Consider the following 23,396-nt stretch of genomic DNA (forward strand, 5'->3'; position numbering starts at 1 on the left):
GGCCCGAGACATATATATTATACATAGACATATCTATATAGATGTATTTTAAAAGGAGCATTCTGTAGTGTTGTAGAGCTTTAGGAAGCAGAAAGATGCGCTTTTGTTTTGCACACTGATTCCCACAAACATTCCACTTTATGATTTGATTTTCTTTTCTATATTTGAATACAAGATGTTGTGATTTCACTAAAACTACAGAATTCACCAAAACACAAAGGTCTTTGTTGATAATGTCCTTAAACCGAACAAAATGAAAGATCTGTCACCTGAACCAGCAGACACTAGATGTATTGCTGTAACTATTCCAGTTTTGCCAAGTTCTCCTCATTCTTACTCAGCAGAGGCTGCAGGGAGTGGCCTCAGGGGTTATACACATCCACATGATTATACCTGGAAGCTGCAAAGTCCACATACAGGTCATTAGTTTGCTATGGAACGACTCCACTGCAGCACTGCTCAGACTTACTTCCAGTAAACAACATTACTCAAACTGCAGACCAATCCTGGGAGAAGCTGCTTTGGGTGTATCGGTTTACACACACAGCAAACACTGATATTTATGTGGCACTTCACGATGTATCTTAACTTCATTTATTGGAGATCTTTTGCAATTTTTTTGTTAAACATACATTTCATGAAAAGTCAAGTAGAGGAGCAATGTAGCATGCATCACATTTCCATTGCAGGCATATATTCACAGTTAATTTATTAAGAAAGAAAACTATGTACAATACAGCAAATAATAATATTAATGACAATAATAGTAGTACTAGTAGTTGTAGTAGATTCTTCAATTTATAAAAATTGCGAAAATCCTCTCTTGCCTTGAACACGCCTTCCAATCAGTGATCGATTTCAAGAGCAGACGTATCAATTTTAACACTGCAATGAACACTGACTCGATAGCTTTAAGATTTGCAGAAAACTTCCATCATCAAAACATAAAGTACACACACAATAAATAGCAGTTTGCAACTTGAATGTGTGTGATATACACAGGTGGTTCCTCACGTGACAAGCACAATGATTTTAGAGAACAATGTTACTTTTTTTTTCCTCCATGAAACAGGTCTTTGTTACAGACATTTCTTGTTTTACATTCAGTGATTTGGAGAACAGGACTCCACAAACAATTCACATATAGAGCCAACATGCCTTTTCCATAAGACACTGTCAGTTTTTTCAGTTACTTAACTCCGTAACTTTAAAAAGCAGATTGCAGTTTCCCCATGTGATGCGTTTCCTTAACAGGATGAGGTATTTGCCAGAAGAGATGCTTTTATTCGTCACTCCTCCCTTAGTCTGATCAGATAAGCGATGTTGCAGCTTAGCAGTGCAAGATTTTAATGAATGCTTTTCTGAACTCAACATTAAAGGTGGTATATATGATAGGATTTACAGCACTATTCACGTAGCCCAGCCATGTGAAAGCATTATACATCTCTGCAGGAACCTTGCATTTGGTGCAGTGGGTGTTCAGGATATGTGTGATGAAAAACGGCAGCCAGCAAATGATGAATACACCTGAGGAGATACACGAAAAAAGTGGAACTATTACAGAAAGACAGCAAAAGGGAGGAAAGAATGAGGCTCTGATAACGGACTTAAATGTGATGGGATACGAAGCTGTCGGACTGTAAAGTATCAGGATTATTTCTGTCTGTTGCATCACTGCCTGACTTGTTGTGCAAGTTCTGTTTCAGTTGCTATCAGAAAATTTGAAATGGTAACAAAAACCCATGCAAAGGGAGGTGGGGAGGGACTAAATACCTATTATGGGAGCTTGTGGAAAAAAAATAAAAGAATTGATTCCACATTAGTCATTTGAGTTCTAGAAAATGACAGCAGAAACAACAATTTGTCCTTAAAGAGTGTGAGCAGAGTTTCTCACTGATACGATGCTGTGATCACTGCATCGTGTTTTGCAGGTTCAAGGATGATAACAGAATACACACCAATCAGGCATGACATTGTGACCGCCTGCCTAATATTGTGCTGATCTCCTTTATCCTGCTAAAACTCCTCTGATCCAGTGGGGCATGGACACAGGACCTCTGGGATGTCCTGGCACTGGGATGGTGGCAGTGAATTCTGTGGGTCCTGTGGCTTGCAGAGTGGGACCTACATGGATCAGGCTTATCCTGGCACATCCCATGGATTTTCACTAAGATTTGGATCTGGGAAGTATGCTGGGGTGTGTTATCCTGCTAAGGGTGACAACTGCAGACCTGCCAACCTTGGCGAAATATTTTGCGTACCACTTAATCTCACACACGCACGCGCAAACACACACACACGCACACACACACACACAGCTCGCGCTCATGTCGATAGGAAAAAAAACTCTCGGTGCTTATTTCCCTGATATGACATCGTATTTTCAACGTGAAAGTAACGTTATTAACAGTACATATTTGCCAAAAGACACACACGTACACTCACGCGTGCACACACACACACACACACAAACACACACAGAGACACACACACCATTTTACCATTTTAACCGCCAGCTGCTGCGGGTGGGGGCACAGGGAACGGGGAGAGAGGCGGAGGGAGGCAGAGGACAGGAGAGAGCGGGCCAACAAGGGTTCGGCAGACTCGTTATTCTCCGCTACTCTATGATGATTGGTTGAAATTGCACCACTACACTGCTGCATCCTGTTGTCAGGCGTGAGCATTGCACGTCCACATTTCTAACAGCACTCACAGATGTCTGCAGCTTTTTGCGTAGTTTAATGAGGCGGAGCGTACCAGCGTATTTTGATGTCAAATTGCGTACCTGCTACGCAAAATAGTACAGGTTGGCAGGTCTGCAACTGGCATCAAGGACTGCTGTTGCCATGTGGGGGTTTGGGGAGTTGCTTGACCTGCAATGCTTAGGTGGGTGGTACATGTCAGACATCCACATGAACACCGGGACTCAAGGTTTCCCAGTGGAACATTGCATTATAATAAGATGATCGATGTCATTCACTTCATCTGTCAGTGGTCATAATGTTGTGGCTGATTGTTGTAGTTATTTAGTTGAAGAAATGCTTCATTTTACAGTGTCATTCCAACTCAAAATAGCATTTGATTTTACTGTAGCCCTTTATATTACATGCAAAATATTGGAACAAAACTTCAGTGTTGAGCGAACCAACTTACCAAGGACAATGGCTAACATCTGAGTAGCCTTCTTCTCCTTCTGCTGGGAGATCTTCCTCTTGCTCAAGGTTTTCACAGAAGTCTGAGTCTTGCCATTGGGTAAGGCTTGCGTCTGGAAGGCTTTTGCTACAATGGGTGCTGGATCCCCCAGGGCCTCCTTGGTAGGATCTCCATTCTTTTCCGTTTTCTGGCCTTCCTCAGGTGGTGTGGGAGGTGTGGAGGTGGGGCTAGCGTTGGCTTTGCTGGGCATCAGTTGCTGGTGGCTGGTGGCCGGAGTGTCTCCCAGAGCACACTGAGTCTGCTGCTTCTGCTTGTGGCTGCAACCACTGTTGTTCAGCTCATCCAGCTCCAGATCTTCCCCCTCATTCACTACCTCTTTGATGAATATCTGAACAAAATGGAGACCAGCAGCGAAACATGGATTCAGACAGTCACTTTTGATTTAGGTTAAAGGGTGACATTTGAAATCACAAGTAATAAATATTTAACAAATGATCACAGTTTGAGTCTCTATTTTAGCCTTAGTGTCCTCACTGGAGCAGAAAGGTGACAGCTTTATTTGCTCTAAGAAATGGAAACAGTGACACTTTGCTAAATGTTGATGGGAAAACAATTTTTTTTTCTTCAATTAAAGTTTCAGAGAGTAAAAAAGATGTAATATATATATATATATATATATATATATATAAAATAGAACACTCACCACTTTCTTCTTGTTGACAGGAAAACTCCCATTAGACTTAACAATCATTGTGCACAACCTCACATCTTCTGGATGAGTGCACTTATCCTGAAAGGAAAACAGCTGTGTCAGGCAAGGAGGGGATACAATGTCAAAGCAACTGAAAAAGGGCTGTCTAAGCACAGCAGCACAGGTCCCACTGCCTACTGGCAACACCGAGCTCTGGCACAGAAAGGCTGTTGATCAACAATCTGATTTTTAGGTAGAGTTGCCGCTGAAAACCAAATCTATTAACCTAACAGTGTAAGAAATTGTCACCTGAGATCCTTTCACCAGTGTGACACGAGCTCATCTGACCTTTAAGAAAATAAGGCAGACTCTGGTAAAATTACACTCTGTTATTTGCACATAATCTGTCAATATGTTGCCGTGTAATTGCTGAAACCACAACGTAAAATGCTGCATAAACATGAGTAAGGTAGTGCACTGGATTAGCAGCATCACTCGACTTCCTGTGTAGAGCCCATTGAGTTTCACAATGTCAGGAAAATCAATAATGAGAAAAGTAAAAGGTCATTTTAGGGCCATCGAAATTAGTGTTGCATGACTGCTTTTGACAGTGAAATGTGCCAGGTAATCCAACATTAAGATTGAAAATGGTCTCCTGAATGGAACTGGTTATGGAGTTACATTTAATTCACATAACAGGTGAATAAAGTCTAATAAAATGCCTTAGGTGTCAGTGAGCCTTCTCATTACGATCCATTGTGTTGAATGTTGTCCTTGCTGTTTTCAAAGAAAATCAATCTTCTTCTTGTCTGAGCATTTCCCTTTATAGTGTGTTGCTATGTAATAGAATACCTGCCTGTAAAACCATCAAGGATAATTGCGTTGGAAGAATTATTGATTGTATTTTCATTAAAAAAAAATATTGAATTCAAAGGGCAAGAAAAGATTTTGTCCCAAACCGGTTGAAAATAAATTTTTCTAGAATGTTAAAAAGTACAAAAAGACATGGAGCTACCATAATAAAGGTCTAAGGGAATTCCAGTTTCATTTAAGAAAATCCTGGCAGTAAACAGGAGCCATATTGTTTCAGGAGCTCACCTTCAGCGAAGTGGCCACGTCAGGGTCGGCAGTCTGACAGACTCGCTGCTTCGGCTTTGTGTTGACACGTTTTCTGCGTTTCCTCAGGACCACATAAATTTGCACATAAACCAGCAGAGTGATGATGAAGGGAACATAGAAGGACACAATGGAGGAGTAAACCACAAAGGCCGGATTGGCGATGACACAGAGAGACTCGTCACGAGTAGCTGTGGAGATGAGCACAGAGGGAATAAAGACTTCAGACTGCATGTTCTGTCCTTCCAAAAACAAATCTCTCTTTCTCTGTGCGTGCTTGTAGTTTTGTTGTTTCCGCTCTTATGCCTCCAGGAGAACTTAAAATGGGAGCTTTAGTTTGACTTTAAAAAAAAGGTTGCTTGGTGATTTTATTCATTTGAAAATACATCTAAAAATGTAATCTCTCCTACGCTCCCCACATATTGAAACGATAGCTGTGAGGTTGTCAAAGTCTGGACCTTGGTAATATTTTTTCCCTCTCAGGCTGACATTTTGCATTATATGTGTATATGAATAAATTTGATTTCATTTGGTGAACCCCAGTGTTTTGGCATTGCTATAAATCTCACTGTATCTGCTAGGTTACTGGTACAGCACAGACTGGAACCTATCTGAGGCGATTCTCTATTGGCTTTATGGTCAAAAGGGCTTATTTCAGCCAATTAGGACTTATTCTTCAGTGATACATGCCGTGTTTCTGCCCAGCTGGTAGCTAAAGGTACAATAACAAGAACCTACAAACAGTGAGCAATAATTTAGTGTCTGCTACGATCGTTCTCATTTTTTGAAAACCCAAACCTGGTCACCTTTGGTAAATATTAACCTTAAATAACAGCAACAGAGATAAAATGTGTGGCTATATCAAATAATGTACATTGCTCAAGCTTAGCATGATTTAATAATGTCTTAAAATGCCTTAAACGTGAGTTGGTGGTCAGTAAGAAGAAATGATTAAACAGCCTACAGTTCTGGTCCACAAAAGCCTATTATAATATTCTTTAAATTGTATATTTTCCCTTCTAGGCATTATTACATTCTATGTATATGTTGATTTCAGTAGATTTTCAATGTAACATCTCTATGCCACTAATGGTACATTTATTTTAAGAACTCACTGATAAAATTATTTTAATTGTAATATACCTCCACCAAGGAACACGGTGGAGTAATTAAAAGGGTGACAATGTGACAGTCAGCGTACATTTGTCCGGTTTTCCTGCGCGCAACATTACTCAAAAACACACTAACAAATTCGGATGAAATTTTCAGGGAAGGTCAGAAATCACACAAAGACCACCTCATTAGATTTTGGCAGTAATGCGCCTTATAGTGTGGAACCACGGATTTGTTAAAGATTTCTGTATCATTGCGAGATATAGCAGCACAGTGCCACTGTAACTATGACTACAAGTGAACACTACGTCAGCTGCCTGCTGATGATCATGTGATTGCGATCCTATTAAAAATCCACTGCTGCAGACTCATCGGGACTTATCTGTTAGAGTCACACAACGACTAAGCAGACTTGGCAGAGTGCTGCGCTCTCTGAGTACTTTTCCTGTTACATTATGTAAATCCTACATGTATGTAACAGATATTACAAACATCTCCATCACTATGACTAATTGGAAAAGAGATGCTTTTTGTGACAGAAGAAATTACATGTCTCAACTTTTCCTGAGTAAAATATTGAAAAAGAACAAAGTTGCAGCTGCTTAAAAAAAAAACATTCACTTTACTGAAACTTCTCGACCTCAGTTGAAACGTTGCCCTGGCTACTGTTTATGGTTCAACAAGTCCTCAAATTCATATGACCGCATCGGTCGTATGCACCGTGCACCGGAATACGACCCGTGAGAGCGTATTTACGTTAGCGCCCCTACGGGGAAAAGGAACGCATTACGGGATTTAATTCACAAAATGGCTTTTCCATCGCAAAACAGTTTTTCCTCACTTTCCCAACACGTTTTTAGGGCTATGGTTAAGGTTAGGGTTAGGGATAGGGACAGGGATAGTGTTAGATAAAAGTTTGCTCATGATGACGTTTCAACTGTGACTCCAGAGTGTCGATATTTACTCAACCGCTAGATGTCGCATATGTCAAAACGTAACACTGGGTCGTAATACGGGCGTGTACAGACGACCTATGTAGTCGTTTTTTGTTTGAGGACAGGCTGTTATGGTTTCATGCTGGTGCCAGATTTGTAGATCATGTCATCCAAGTTTTACACTCTGCACTGTTCGCTGGTTAATTTTGAAATCGGCTGATTTATTTTAAAAGTCAGATACATTTGCACCAAATTCTGAGAGAAACGAAATTAACTCCCTGCACCCCAGAGCTCACACTGTGGGCTCTACGAATCAGAGTCAAGACTAAAGTGGACCAAGTGAACTATGCAGCCTAAAAGCAGATCAGATAATGCAGCAATTCTTGCCACAGAGACGGGGAGAAACATTAAGCCATGGATATATTGCAGATGTTATACCTGCATTAATCAGCTGGTTCATGCAATGGCAGCTCCACTAATTTTACAGATGAAGTTCAGTTTATGTTTCACAAAATTTATAACTCAGTCTATGAACACAGAACTCAGCCTTCAACTACAACATCTTACAGCAAGCGATATTCAGCTTCCATCACGGAGAAATGCAAGACCTGTTTGGTGCTTGAGTCATACTAAGAGCGAAAGGCCTTTGCTGCTTCAATTTTAACCATGTTCTTTGAACTGGTTCTTCAATCTTCAGTCCATCTGTTGCATCCTTGAAAGCACTCGAGTCCAGTTCAGATGGTTAGACCAGATATCTTGCACACCTACATAAACATGCACACACACACGGCTGTAAATGCTGTGCTGTGTTTAAAATAAACATTTAAAATACACACAAGTTAACTGTTAATTTAAGAAACAGATATTAACTGCACGTATTTTATATTTGTTGCGACATTTGTTCAGACTCAAAGGTTGCTTCTTTTGTAGTTCCTGCTTTCATGCTTCCTGCAGCTTGCACTGATCAGATCTGCAGTCGCCACTTGTTTGAAAAGTCTGAGTCCTGGCTGAATCGACATTAAATCAAGGCACTCAAAGGGATGAGTGCAGCTTCAAAGCGACAGGGTGTGAGCCACAGGAGCTGGTCAGCAACAAGTTGGTTCCTCTGTAAAAGCCCTTAATCAGAACTGCTGTGACAGCAATCCTCCGTCAAAGGACCTCTTCTAAGGAATAAGCTACCTAAAGCTTCCTAGAGTTAAGTCCAAGCTAGTAGGAAGAAGTAGTCTACTGGCATGGATAAGTCTTTGCAAAACTTTATAAAATGAAGCAGTTGTCCGTTTATTGAATCATTTCACTTTTGTAATACAGTGCTGTACTGCGTTGTGGCTCTAATTCAATACCCTACGGTGGCCGACAGGGGCAAACACGCTGCAAACGCAAAAGTGCTGCAAACACAGAAATGATCCAAAACCAATATGACCTCTTGCGGTTGTTCTGGGGGTTTGTGTGTGTTTTTACATATTTGCAGCATTTTTCGTTTGCATCTGTTTTGTGATTTTGTAAGTCTTTGCTTCTGCATCGTTTCTGTGATTGCAGCATGTTTCTCTTGCAGCATTTTTTTTTTCTTGCATGTGTTTCATGTGTTTGTGAGTTTTTGGTTTTGGATCATTTCTGTGTTTGCAGCGCTTTTGCGGTTTGCAGCGTGTTTGCCCCTGTCGGCCACCGTACAATACTGACACTGCCACTCTGCATAAGTGGGCAACCGTTTAAAAACCACCTAGCTATTCACAGAGTGTGTATCTACAAATACATAATGTACTGCACTTTGCTGTGGATGTACTGATAAATAATAAAGCACACTGTACAGCACAGCACCACCATTCCTCTGCAAATACAGCAAAAAAAAAATTACAGAGAAGACATTAACTGCAGATTGTAAATTAGTAAAACTATAAATTAAAAATCATTCCCAGACCATGACAAGCTGCTTGGATCAGAAAGCAAAATACTAGACCGTTCCCCCGTTGCCCTGTGTCTCATTTTTGCAATATCCCGTCTCGCTTTTGTAGTTTTGTGTCTAGTTTTTGTAATTTTGTCTAGTTTTTGTCATATTTTGTCTTGTTTTCGTAATTTTGTGTCTCATTTTTGTCTCTCATATTGTGAAAAAACATTCCTGTAGAGCAGATGCTTTGCAGTTTCTCTTACCTGTGTTATTCAGGCCAAACAACAGAGGACATGATATGGCGAAAGACAGCACCCACACCACGGAGATCATTACTGTGACCCGTCTCCTGGAACTGTAGCGGGTGTTGTACAGCATTGGCATTGCAACCGCTGTATAACTGTGAAGAAAATGGTTAGAATACATGAAAACACGACACCTTTCCGGGTAGACTGCACGAAAACCACCTTCATACAAGACACTAGCCATGTCAGATGAGACAAGTTCAACTGAATGTCTGCATACACTGAACTGCTCAAACTCATTGTTTTTTTTTTTAAATTTAAACATCTAAATTTCCCTCCCTTTTTGTATCTGGTTCATCCATCGATGGATATTTTAGCTTAAAGCACAACAAAGGACATGAAGCCTACAAGTGGGTTAAAGAAGAAATGTTGCCTGTCATTTTGGATCAGAGTCTTCCTGATGGTGGACTGGCCCTTTGGAGACAGTTATGTGCTGTAGGCTTCAGTTCACATGAACATAAAATACTGTTAGGCAGGCTATGTTCCCCCCACCCCCAGTTTCTTGAAGAAAAGACCTTAACATTTAACCCTGCTATGGTGGCTGACCTTATTAGTGAGCTTGCTGCAATCACCAGGAAATGCGCAGCTTTTTATATCTTTCATTGATTTCAGCATTATGTGGGTTAAAAGACTTCAGAGATAATGTCAAGTGGCTGAGGCTTTCAAGAGACTACGCTGAAAAGGTGTCTTTATAAAAACACATGCAAAATCAGTTTAAATTAAAGACAACTATTATTCTGTGTTATCATACTTTTGCCATGGCAACACACTAACTGTCATTTTTGTGTATTTTTAGAAATAAATATTTCCAGACAGTTTGGCAATTTCCTGACCTTGAAAATGTACGTTTCTCATCTGTCTGGTATTTTGGTGGCAGTTGCAGAGCACAAGGTGCACAGGTGGGCGGACAGATGCAAACAGGTGGAAGGCTAATTAAAATGAGGCAGCGCATTGAGAGTTGTTGGTGTTTTGTTGGAAAATGTTACTCAGACTTTGTCGCAGAACTAACCTTTGTTTCTGGCACAACATCACAGGTGCTCCCCCTCTTCAGAGATTTTTGTCAATGACAGCAAACATAATAGATGAAGCAAATGTTAAAAATGTGAATTTTAATTAATCATGAATCAGTAGATGTGTTTAAATTGAACAAAGAATAGCATTTATTTTTGTTTTCTGCAAGGGTTCACAGAAATCACTCTAGGTTTATCTTCGAGTTCATATGGGTGCTTTTTATAGTATCTCTTGTCCACAGCTGTTTTATCCTGTATGAAATGCTTCTCCTCCAGTTTGTTAAATCCCTGCAGCTATTTGAAGGCAGCAGGGCAGACTTGTTGATAAATCTGTGGGCTCTGACTTCAAAAATTCTGCATATGCAGTGCTACTATACGCAACAATCATCTGTGTTTACCTACATTAATTCACCTGAAAATAACACCATGTCGCTTTAAAATAGCCACACATAAAGTAGACCAGCCGATTATTGGCATTCTGCTGTTTTGGGTGAGAGATATCAGACTGTGTTGGCTTCTTTCCAATTTTTTTTAGTGAAAGTGATTTCATATTTTGTTCCTGAAAAGCTGTACATTCTGTTATTTACAAAGTGAGAATGGAAAAAAAAAAATCACCATTTCAATATAAATCCTGGAAGAGGCATCTTTTCATTCATTAAGCATATGTTGTCATGTGTCGCTGACTGGCACTGCTGTTTCAGAGCAATGAGGCCGGAGATGTGACTGGCTGAGAGTATATTTACTAATCACCGCACCCTCCGATTTAAAATCCACTTCATCAAGCCCTCGTGCTTTTCCAGCTGCTGCACCCATGAAGCAAAACAGCACGTTTAGCGACACCCAAAGGGTCTGTCTACCGGAGACCTCCCGCTTTGCACGTGACATCGCACTTGCGTGGTTAAAATAGTAATAAAATCGGCCTAATGTTTTTAGTGGCACTGCATGTATACATAAATTGAGTGTCTTTATGTATACATTTATTTTTACATCACTTGGCAATTTTAATGTGCTGCATTAGATTAAAGGTTGTTAACCACTGTGTGAAAACTTGCAACAAAGCTCTTGCAAAGTATGTGTGCAAGTGTCTATGCTTTCTGCACACCAAACTTCAAGGCTATTCCACTCAGATTTCTTGTATAAATAGCTCAAATACTTGGAAGCATGGGAGAAAATCTCAAGATATCCTTTCTTAAAGTGAAACTCCAGAGCCTTTTCCCCCCAATTTATGATAATTACATTTTTTTATCCCATTAATGGGACAATTAGAGGGAGCTTCAATTAAAATCTCAAGTTAGTGTTGGTTTATCTGTCCAACAAGTGATTTTTAAATTAAAATTTAGAATGCCTGGGATCCCTTTTGGACTGACAACCTATTCCAAGGTTTTTATTAATAATAAATGGAACATTATTTTTCACTCCTTTCGCACAACATTTTGGGCAATGTGTAAACACATTCAAACAAAGTGAAATTAATATAAAAAAACATAGAAAATGCTCACTGTGTGTTTCTAAAACTGTCTTCCAATTAAACTTACAAAATGCCTGCTATTTGGCGAACATAATGAGAGCTCTTTGGAATAATTTTAGAAACATGTACATTCATGTCGCCTCCTACACAAAAATAGTTTTGTGTGAGGCCCGTTAGTCATCCAGTTGCAAAGAGGAAGGGCATAGCTGATTTGAATGGCCATTGTTGGAGGGCGACCCAACTCCAGCTGCTAATAATGGATTCATCCCTCTAACAACATTGCATTTGCAGATTCATAAAAATAGAGCCCGTATTTTCTCAACCTCTAATTTGCTCCACATTAGTGAATAAGAACAAAGTTAGCAGAGCAGGAAACAATCCTTTGATCTATAAATTGCAATGCTATATAGAACTGCTGAATTAATAGAAGAAAACACATTTCTCTTTTGCTGCTATCTGAACTTTTTGCACCATATTATCGCACCCTGGAATGCATTAAAGCCAGGTAAAGGGATCCTTGATTCTGTCACCCTCATTCTGTCTGCGGTGACTATTCATAAACATGCAGCAGGCAAGCACAAGTCACATAAATAATATATAAATGTAAATTTAGATGATATTTCTCTCTGGCATTCTTGTAACATTCATTTATAATAAACACAGATGATGATCTACCATGAGATTATTCAGATTAATTTCTCCAGATATGAGACTCATCTTCATTGTAAGTCAGTTACTTTATTCAATAGGAGCTGAAATTGTGTCCATGTGTGACCACGGTGGATATTAATTTTGCATAGAAATTTAAGATTAAAAAGCAGCCAAGCAGAAAATCATGTGAAGTTAAACACGAGAGAATTCTATAAAATGACAATACAGCAATTATTATGCTGTTGATGTTCTTTAGTATTCTAACACATATTCTGGTCATCAATATTACATGATTACTTCCTGCAGTGTTGAAATTGAAAGATCAAGCTTTACATGCTATTTAGATGAACAGCATCTGTCTCAGTGTAACTCTGATTCCCTCGTCTCAACTTAAACTGACGGAGTGCTATTAATCACCAAGTCTTCATGCCAGTTACTGCACTAAAAAGTGAATTTACTTTGTAAATGAAACAAGACATAATGTAATGTTCCTTAACAGTATTGTTAATTCCATTTTGCTCATTTGTCTATTGATTTAAAGCTGCAGCAATCAATATTTTTCATAATAAATCAAACAACAGTTTATGTGGAAGGAGCTCTTGTAGTGACAACCCCATAGAGAATTACTACCAGACTCCCTCATCCTCTCAGCTCTCTGGAGCATTTCAACATGTTCCAGCTCATTATTTTGGTTTTCTGACCCACAGTGTTATTGTTTGATTTACTCTCATTGCCCTTATAGTGTTCAGCTGCAGAACAAAGCTTTTTTTTCCAGCAAGCAGGCTCTAAAAAAATCCAGTTTAGTACCAAGCTGCAGACAGATGGACTGAATTACTGTTTCCATTCCCTCAAAGCGGCCAAGAAATAAGTACTTGCAAGTTTGACCGAAAGCCAATTTTACAGTGTCACACTATTGTTTGCATTATACATTAATGGAGTTCCTGTGCACTCATGTAGCATGTCTCAAGGGGTTTTACACATCAACAAGTTCTGTAACCTTTATGACCATGTAAGCTGTTTGGATTTGTCTCTACTCTCACACAACCCATATTATCACAAGAAACATAGCAGATGCCTGATGTAAACTTTGACAAACTTGTAACCCTTTTTAGAGGACACTGGTGTTGTTCAGACTTGATCAGAAGTAAACACAACTTGTCAGCTTTGTTGTGGTTACAATAATACATGTGTAGTTAAAACGAAGCAATCATCACGGTGAAAAGCAAAGCCTTTAAATAGTGGTTCTTCCTGTGCAGCCTTTGAGACCCTCGATGTTACCTGAGTTCATATGTTGTCATTGTATTGCGGTTGTAATTAATCAACACAAACATGTTATTTTATTGCATTTGCTGAAACTTGCCAAGTCTGACTACACTGGCATATTGTCACGAGTTTGCTCTGATCTGCACATCACACCTCCTAAGTGATACAATATACTGCAGATCAGCAAAAACAACATTTGCAGCTTCTGTTATTTTACTCTTCAAAGAGTGTTTTCCCTCTGGTTTAGAGTGTTATAGCTTTCCTGGCAGTATATAGGGTTTGCAAATTTATAAGATCTTCAGTCCACACCAAAGGGAATTATCCCCTCTAACTTAAAATGCTGCTGATTTCCTCCCTTATAAACCTTATTTGAAGTCCAGGCTTTACTTCAGGTTTTTCTCGGTCATCGTGTATCACATTTACATAATGCCTTGTATTTAGTCTGACATACTCTTAAACTAAGAATGAGCTGCTTCTGTTAGGGATGCATCACCATACTCAGAGATCTGGGGTAATGGTATATTACCAACATTTATTTTTGTTTTAATTGGGCCAGCTAACCAATCAGCTGGACCAACTAAAGAAAAGACCAGGCTTTTTGGGAAGGGGGCCTTAAACAGACAGAAGTGCTTCAGACAGAAGATGAAAGAGGTGCTGCAGCAATGCACAGTTCCTTCAAAACTTGGGTGCTTGATATGACTATTGCAGGACACCTACTTTTGAAGTATGCATTTTGGATTGCATGTGCATTTCAGTTATAATTTTAAGGGTTCCTGCACTTTTGTTACTGATGTCAAAGATACTTCTACTGTATGGTTTGTTTTACACTCTGTACATGTCTATAACTGGAACACTGTGTTAATAGAGTTCATTAGTTTATTTACACTTCTCAGTTCCAAAATGGCTCCAATTTGTAATATTGAGAGATTCACATTCATAACCCCAGAACATCTGGTGGCCAGTAATGAGGAAAAGTGGTGCTGTTCATGAGAGACAAAATAAACATGTTCTGGGTGGTGTGACATTCATGTCTGAAAAAAAGTAATTTAGTTTGTAAATAGATGCATGTATGCTTTGGTGCTCATGCGTTTAAAAGGGTAGCACTTCTCTTCTGTTATCCAGGAGGTAAAGATTTCCATTAAAACCCATGCTGGAACCATGACAGGCAGGACCAAAGAATCTGTGCAGTGGCAAACTCACCGATCAATGCTGATGGCACAGAGATTGAGGATGCTGGCTGTACACATCATCACATCCAGAGTGACAAAGATGTCACAGTGGATCTTGCTAAAACGCCACTCTCCCACTACCTAGAAGAGAAAAAAACATCAACAAATGGCAGTTTACAGGAGCAGTCAACAGAACAAAGGCACTACACTTTCCTAACAAAGACAGCTCCCTGGCAGAAATAATATGTTTCCCCCTGCAGGAAAAAAAACCCTTGACAGTCAAAGTTTTCTTGAATATCTTTTCATTGTTTTTCCTCTCTGGTAACACAAGCAAGACAAAAAGGGGCAAAACTGAACTATAACAGGAAAGAATGAAGGAATGTAAAATCAATTCACATTAAAGCCCGTGACTGGTCTCATATCAAGAGATTAAATACAAACTAGATTATATATTTTATAGGAGACACGAAATTCCAGTGGTTTGTCACATCCATGTTGTCAAAAGAATGCTACACCTGACTAACTGACAGATGATCTTTTCAGTGCCTGCAGTAAGAATGAAATATTATGGAATATTTCAAAACTATAGACATCCTCCGTATCAGTGAGGTAATTATCTTTTAGCATGGTCCTGGACTGTAGCTCTAGGTGCCTTTCGATCAAAGACATGATCAAGCCTATTTGTATTCATCCGGCTGTTGCTCTCTGGTACATGGTCAAATCCCATGATGAAACGAACATCATCAGTGATGTTCTGACAGGTCTGATGCCGCCCACCTTGCCTGACACTGCAGCCTCACTGCTTCCTCCCACAGCGCTGTCAAGGGTAAAGGAGATGTGTGTGTTGAGGTGCAACTCCTGCCTCTCTGAAGCTGATTAATCTTTGTCCTTAGGCCGTGTCTCCATAAAATAAAGCACCATCATTAAAGAGCTGTATGTTGTTGCTGGTGTCTATAACACTAACAGTGATTGCAGAATGAGTGCTTCTCCTGTTCTTCTCTTCTCTTAATGCAAAGTTTCAACCTTATACCTTGACACTTGTCTTCTCTGTGTCTCCACAACATTCATTCTGTCTGCTTCTCTCTTTTGCTGCCTTCCCTCAGTTTCTTGCACCTTCACACCAGTAAACAGGATGCTCCTCTGAAAACTGTTCGGACGTAACTGTACAACTTAAAATCCTCATTAGAGCTGCAGCTCAGAATAAATTTAAAGTTAAGGATTTAAGAGGCTCACAACAGCTGAAAGCCATTACTCGTCCTCATGGCTGCAGCAGCGGTCTTTTCATATCAGTGCAGACAGACAGATTCTGTGGTTATTAAACTGATTCTTACCGCATAATGTCAAAAGCAATGAAATCAAAATAAGTACATGCTTTTATAAAAAGGATAAGTATGATGGCAATTTGACTAGAAAGTACCTTTCCAACCTAATGTATAATTCAGACTGTGGATATGTGCATGCCATATCATAATTTAGAATGTGCCAGCATTCTGATTTAATTTGCAAAAAAGTAAAAAAATATTAGAAAATTGATTCCAAGTGACTGCTTTCCCCAGCCCTCTTACTGTATTTTCAGGGTGAAATAAAAATATACCAATCCAAGCAATCCGTATTTATGGCATTAATAATAAGAATAATAGCACAAATACTACTATCCACAGCAACAGTATTTATTAATATAGGAACATTCATAGCAGAAACACCAATGTTATAAAGATTAAGACATTTTAAAGAAAAACAAAGTCATTAAGAAGAACATAGCATACATCATTTGCACATATTGCATGTCAGCACTATAATTACAAACACTATAATTTAATTCATCTTTGTATTCACAGTGCTGGATTTGACTACTGATCACCACAGTATTTATCTACAAATCTTACATTAGTCTTATGGATTTGCACTACTGTATGTTTTCTTTTCCTTTGGTGTCTTGTTATCTAAGTCATGACAGTAAGAGTAGAACACATTTATTACATTACAGTTTGAATACTCCAAGAATATCATATTTTGAGTGTGGTAAATATTAGTGAGATCTCTTCATGTGAGCTTCATCATTTGCTAGTCCTGAAAAATGAATTTAAAAGCCTGCCAAATAGAGAATGAATCAGTCTCCAACTGAAATCACCTTTAATCATCCTCTTTTATAGTCAAAATAATGTGTTTTAACTGTTCTATGACTTATTTTTATTACAAAAAGTAAGAGAAGATTTATATTGGGGTTAGGGGTTCATGTTATATTGACAGCAGCTTAAATGGTGTGTTGTTAGTAGTACTACTTAGCATCTAAACTGCTAAAAGGGTCATTTTAAAGGTAAATGCAGCACATTGTTTGATGTATTAAGCAGCTAATGACCTATGCAGAAAGTAAACTGACATTAACAGTGCACTTTCGCAGGTTTGCTTTGTGTCTCACTCAACGACCCAAATTTCAGGGCAAGATGTGCATTTGAGACAAAAAAATAATAATTTAAACAAACTCTTAACCTTGAGTCATGCAGAATGTTCCTTACACATGCTCACTAAATCAGTCACACTTGGCAGAAAATGAAAATTGTGGTAATTAATGCAAATTTAGCATTTAATAATAAAGGGCATGCTGAATGCCCTGCCCACACTCTGTGACTAATCTGCCACTGTACTTCATGCTAATACATTATTAACACAAGAAACTCAGTCGCAGTCATGGTCAGTGACACCATAATTTGAACCATAAAAGTGTCTGTATGTAGATGAAGAAAAATGGGCAGTGTGTGGTTTATGAGGTGGGATAGAAAGGCCATTCTAGTTCCAGTGAACAGACAATCACAACACTGTTACCAAACACCATAGTGAAGTTTGCAGTCATTATCTAAAAAGACACACATACTTTTAGATGATGTCTCTGATGGAAGAAGCATGTTTGAAGAAGTGAATAATTTAAAATTCTTCCAGGCAAAGCTCGGCTGCTGTAAGCTGTAGTCCCCAAAACGTCATCGCTCGACAAACAAATACGGAGGTTGTTATGAAACTGCCTGGAATTTACCTCAGAATGATGTCAACTGCACGGCAATCCAAAATACTGTAGCAACATTCAGACTCCTAGCAAATTATTTCTGTGTCCAACTGCTACTGTTCCCATTTGCCCGACATCCTGAGAGGGAGACGCCAAAATCCGACGAGCATCCCACTCTGAACACATGCTGTGTAATCCATTCTGACTTTGACAAACAGCCAGTACCTACTTCTCAGCATGTTATTCTGCACCCCCAAGCACGGCTGATATTAATCAATTTGGCTAGAATACCTGTAAAACATGGAAAATCTGAAGGAGTTTAACCCTCAGAACTCCAAACGATTTCTGGGTATTTTGTGCTCCAGTTCTATTTTTATTTACTGTGGGCTCGTTTTTCAGTCCTGTACCCTGATGCAAAAAGCACAACCATTGCTAGACGTAGAGAGAACTTAAATATTTCTTTTGTGACGTATGGCACAGTTATAATGCCATAAATAATACAAAATAAAAGTTTATTTCCTTTAATTATTTTGTTCAATGAAAGAAAAAAATAAATCTGAAATCAACATGTACAGTAGATTTCCAAATACCCACAGGTGTTGGCAATGCTGTAAAAAAATAAAAGCTCTCTCTACATTTTACATAATCTCAGGCTACTACATACATTTTTAATTCATTTCCACACTTGTCTCCTATGTGCTCCATGTAAATAGCAGCCGTTCAGCCGAGCAGTAGCTCAATTTCTGTCACTTGACTGCTGCTACAGCTGAGCCACTAACAGCTCCATGGTTGTGCTGAGGAGCACAGAATTCATTAGCTTTTATAAAAATCTTGTAAATGCATGTTTATTTTTTGCCAAATTTGAAATATGACATCTAAAGTAAAGCAGTTTTTCATTAAATATCATGATTTTCCAGTGGAACAGCAGATCACAGATGAGCTTTTGAGAACTGGCAGAACGTGTTAAATCCAACTATTCTTTTTGTTGTTACAGTTTCTAACACTGATAAATTTTGGTGATTCAGAATAAATGTATTTCAAACCCACCTTTATGGGATTCAGAGATTTAAGAGTTTTAAGATTGTCTGTACAAAACTGCTTAAATGGGACTGCTTTTCCCTTCTTTGTTGCAGAATGAGCTTGAATGGGAAACAATAAACACAGCAGTAGGTGTAAATCACTTCATACACCCCCAAATATGTGTCCAGGCAGATGTAAAATTGTAATCACGTCTTAACCCAAATGTAAATAATGAAATTGTATTTTTTTACTCTTTCATTTAGAGTTTAGTACCTACAGCTCACAAGAATAAATTTGCCACACAAACTGTGATCAACAGAAGCAGAAAGAAGCCGAGTGTGCCAGCAGAAACAACTGAGTCAGTGGACTTGTAATCCGATGCTATATTTATTTAGAGTTGCAGGCAACACAACTGTCAGTTTTGTGTCCAGAGACATGCTGTGACTCGCGGAAGTTTCAAAGCGGCTCCAGCACTCATTGCACTCCAAATGTGTCATCCAAACACAAACACAGTTCACGGCACGCACCTGTGCAATTAAGCTGCTTTACACCATCAAAGACTCACTTTTCTGCTATGATATCAATTTCAATATTTTATGAAGAAAGTTTCATGCTCCAGTTTGGGGCTTTGATACATGGCCGATAACAATTCAACTCCCGCATATCCAATCTGCTTTGATGTCGGGCTCCTCTGCGAACACCCAGCTGCACACATCATCAGAAGAAGGCAGTAAGCTCATTCTGGTAAAAACAAACACAGTACAGGTTGCAAACTTCAGTCTGAGAATTAGTGCCAATGATGATTTCTTTTTGTTTGGACAAAATACACCTCCAGTAGATTATTATACTGCCTGTGGATATAACATTACTGATACAGGGTGAGACATTTACAGTCACCACTGGGCCTCCTGTACAAACAAACCTATAAAGTATGACATTCTATGGATGCACTGTAATCTGATCACAGAGATAATCATCATGGCTCACTGAGAGACACGCAGGGATTAGAGTCCCTGTAGTCTTAGATTGCCTTTCTCTACATCAGACAGCGTGACCTAAAGCCTAATGGTCAGAAATAACCCCAGGACAGAGAAGACAGATGCAAGAGATGAGAGAGATGCAGCAGAGAGATATTTTTCAGAAAGATAGTCCACATCCTGTTTCCTATTGATTTGATAAATTAGACCTGATTTTATGCTTGACCCAAAGTCTGGACGCTCCTTTAGGTTTGTCGGTCGGCGCCGATGTGTCATAACTACTTCGAAAAAATAAATAGCTCTGCATTATCCCACACAGGAGTGAATGCAAAATGAGGTATCTCAGAATTAGGAGGAATTATTCATAAACAACTGACCTCAGATGAAATGGACTGCTCTGACATTTTGGCGCTGTCACAACGCCGGGCTACAATTCGGGCTTTTAACCACCGCAGGACTGATGTTTACAAGGCAGATGTGAACACATTAGCCTTCACCCTTGTTTCACCTTGAGCCTCTGACCTGCAGATAACTGTGTTCAGCCTGCTTCGCTCAAATCCTAGTATTTTACTGGCATTAAATTTACATAAATCCCCGCCATACAGGAATACTGTGTGTTTTAAGTCTATCTTGTAATTTTCTTTGGAAAATTTAAGTAGTAATTGCTTTCAGGTGCTACATTTTGATGTTTTGTTCATAGTATACAAATTTGTGATATCAAAAAATATATATAAAAACAATTGTTGCATCAGCAAATCAACTCTTCATCACTTTTCTATTTCTTCTGTTTTCTAAAGCACAGAAGCACAGAGACTTAAGAAGGCACAGAGATAACAAGGCATGTCCGCTGCATAGGGCATGTCAGGCTATTTATGTCTCTTCAAATCTGTACAAAGACTCTACGTGTGTGTAAAGAGTGTGTGGGTGTGTGTGTGTACATCGCTGCTATCCTACCTCTAAGTAGACGACCCAGGGCATCACCAGCGTGGCCACCAGAAGGTCAGCGACAGCCAGGCTGACAATCAGGTAGTTGGTGGTGGTCTGCAGAGCCTTCTCCCTGGACACAGCTATACACACCAGCACGTTGCCAAAGACGATGACGAAGATGAGCAGAGTGAGCAGCATGGCGTAGTAATTGTACGGGTGCTTCTGCTCTTGCTCTGTCTCGTTGAAGCTCCATGTTCCGTTCTCATAGAAGCTGTCGTTGTAGGCATACTGGGTAAAGACATCCATTAGCTGTGAGTGACGAAGGCCAAGAACAGGCCCTGCAAAGCAAAAGAAAACAGCATGTTTATATTGTTGCTTGCATGCTTGGAAACAGAAAAATGGTTACTTTGGGATAATATGTACTCCTGCAGTAATTGTTTACACAAGCAGTTTGTCTATTGATCTCTTAAGCCGTGCTGCACTCAGCAATGGATCAATCATTGCTATAAATTACAGTGAAGCTTCCAAATGAGTCTAAAACAATGTCGAAAGTCTCTGTCACATTCATCTGATCTGATTATAACTTTATAAAAATCCTGCTGTCTTAAGTGAACTTAGAGAGAAAAATCCAAACACTGAAGGACACAAAACTTCAAGTCTCCGTTGCCCACATTATGTTGTGACCTGTGTTTAACGCAGTTGGGAAAGATTTTCTTCAGAAATCTGAACTATTTTATACAACTACTGCAACACTGTAGCACAAAATCCCTTTTTCACTGCATTTGCTTGGCCGGTATTGTTCCAAAAAAGTACTATGACCTTTATTCATTTTGAAGGGAAAGGGATATTTGAGAAATGTTGGTGATTTTTGATTTCATTTCAACACATACTGTGTATATCCTTGAGGCTTAGCAAACAGTATGAATGCTCTTCTTTGTTCATTAAAATCTGCAAAAACATTTTTAAATTGTATTGTTTGGCCAGGTTCTAACGTGGCAGCAGCTTTCCTCTTCTTTGCAGTTTCCCTCTTGGTACATGACACCCACCAACTGTTGATCCATAGAAAACTACTGCTTGCATGAACTACACCTTTTCCTTAATGATTCCTGCTGTGGGCACAAATTTCAGTCATGTCAATCATGTGTTTGTGAGTGTATATATACACACCTATAGATCCTAATGTGCAGCTAGCAGAACATATTATACAGAAAAAAACTCATATATTGTTCCATGTAACTATTCGTGGCCAAATATCTAAAAGCAAGAGCAAAAATTTTTATGTATCACAAATAAGAAAGCAGGACTAAAACATAATCGTTTGTGAGCACAAGAGCTTCACTTCAAACAAAGAAACCCTGCAAAAGAGTTGGGCACTCAAGGAAAGTGGGACCGCTTTCAAGAATAATTCCACAAGTATGTTTTTGTTCAATTTTATACAAAAATCCATCCATCCATCCATCCTCTATACACCGCTTTATCCTCACTAGGGTTGCAGGGGGTGCTGGAGTCTATCCCAGCTGACTCGGGTGAAGGCAGGGGACACCCTGGACAGGTCACCAGTCTGTCACAGGGCTACATATACAGACAAACAATCAAACTCACATTCACACCTACAGACAGTTTAGAATAATCAGTTAACCTCAGCATATTTTCGGACTGTGGGAGGAAGCCGGAGTGCCCGGAGAAAACCCACGCATGCACAGGGAGAACATGCAAACTCCATGCAGAAAGATCCCAGGCCCACCCCGGGATTTGAACCGGGGCTCTTCTTGCTGCAAGGTGAAAGTGCTAACCACTACTCCATTGTGCAGCTTTATACAAAAATCTAAAAAGGAAAAATGAATAAAAAAAGAATTAAAAAGAAATAAATATTTGGTGCGATAGCACCAATTCTACTTGTTTTTTTGGAGTAGCTGGCAGATGGGATGTTCAAAAAATCAATTTCTTTCACCGGTTTACAATACTGGAAGTACATATTAGAAATACTGTAAGCACATAAACTACCTGTGCACAAATGAACTCACTGCTCTGAACACATCAGGCTTAGTCTGGAAGTTGCCATCTGTAGTTTGCACATTTAGTAAATAAATCCCCTACAGCTACATATCAGCAATTTTCTTCCCCTCCCACTGAGAATCAGTTAACAGGAAGACACAATTAGGCACAAAACTGATCACTTGTGTGCTTTGTTAGCATTTTGAATCCCATTAAATTAAGGAAAGACATCAGGAGTACAAATACAACCAGTAAGGGCACCAATTAAAAATCATACCAATAACCATTGCTAGTAATGCATCTGGAATGAAGGAGTGTAACATCTAAAGTGCCTAAAACCTTTGCCCAGTTTGCACAGTGTTGCAAATATAAACTATTAAATACTATTAAAACACCAGTGTCGTGTCAAGATATGATGATATAACTTGACAAATGACATTAGGAAGCCCTATTAATGGTATTGTGCTGGAAAAACACATGACAAATGACGGGTATCACTACACATAAAACAGCTTATATTCATTTGAACCAACTAAAAACAGCTGATTTTGAAACCGAAGTGACTGGTTTTCAGTTCCTTGGTTAATTAGATAGAACACATCTTGAAGATGGGGTTTTGGTTGTTTGTGTTCTCAAGAACTGTGTGACAAAGCAGCCACAAGGCATCGTCGTATGTCACCACTGCAAATCCTGTAATAACGCTGTGACACTCAGTCCAACGGA

General features: G+C 39.2%; 1 protein-coding gene across 2 annotated transcripts in view; it reads right to left on the reverse strand.

Annotated features, from left to right (window-relative positions):
* Positions 1-578: 578 nt before the first annotated feature.
* drd2a (dopamine receptor D2a) overlaps positions 579-23,396 on the reverse strand; it is a 44,678-nt gene continuing 21,860 nt past the window's right edge. For both annotated transcript variants that reach the window (XM_051958125.1, XM_051958124.1), the window contains exons 2-8: positions 20,706-21,016; positions 14,788-14,897; positions 9,154-9,290; positions 4,943-5,151; positions 3,857-3,943; positions 3,154-3,541; positions 579-1,527 (exon numbers count right to left, since the gene is read on the reverse strand). In XM_051958125.1, the coding sequence (XP_051814085.1) occupies positions 1,331-1,527; positions 3,154-3,541; positions 3,857-3,943; positions 4,943-5,151; positions 9,154-9,290; positions 14,788-14,897; positions 20,706-20,984 (1,407 nt within the window). In that variant the 5' untranslated portion in view covers positions 20,985-21,016 and the 3' untranslated portion in view covers positions 579-1,330. The remainder of the gene's footprint in view (positions 1,528-3,153; positions 3,542-3,856; positions 3,944-4,942; positions 5,152-9,153; positions 9,291-14,787; positions 14,898-20,705; positions 21,017-23,396) is intronic.

This window comes from Acanthochromis polyacanthus, chromosome 13, assembly GCF_021347895.1.
Source record: "Acanthochromis polyacanthus isolate Apoly-LR-REF ecotype Palm Island chromosome 13, KAUST_Apoly_ChrSc, whole genome shotgun sequence".
In the NCBI taxonomy this organism is placed as follows: Eukaryota; Metazoa; Chordata; class Actinopteri; family Pomacentridae; genus Acanthochromis; species Acanthochromis polyacanthus.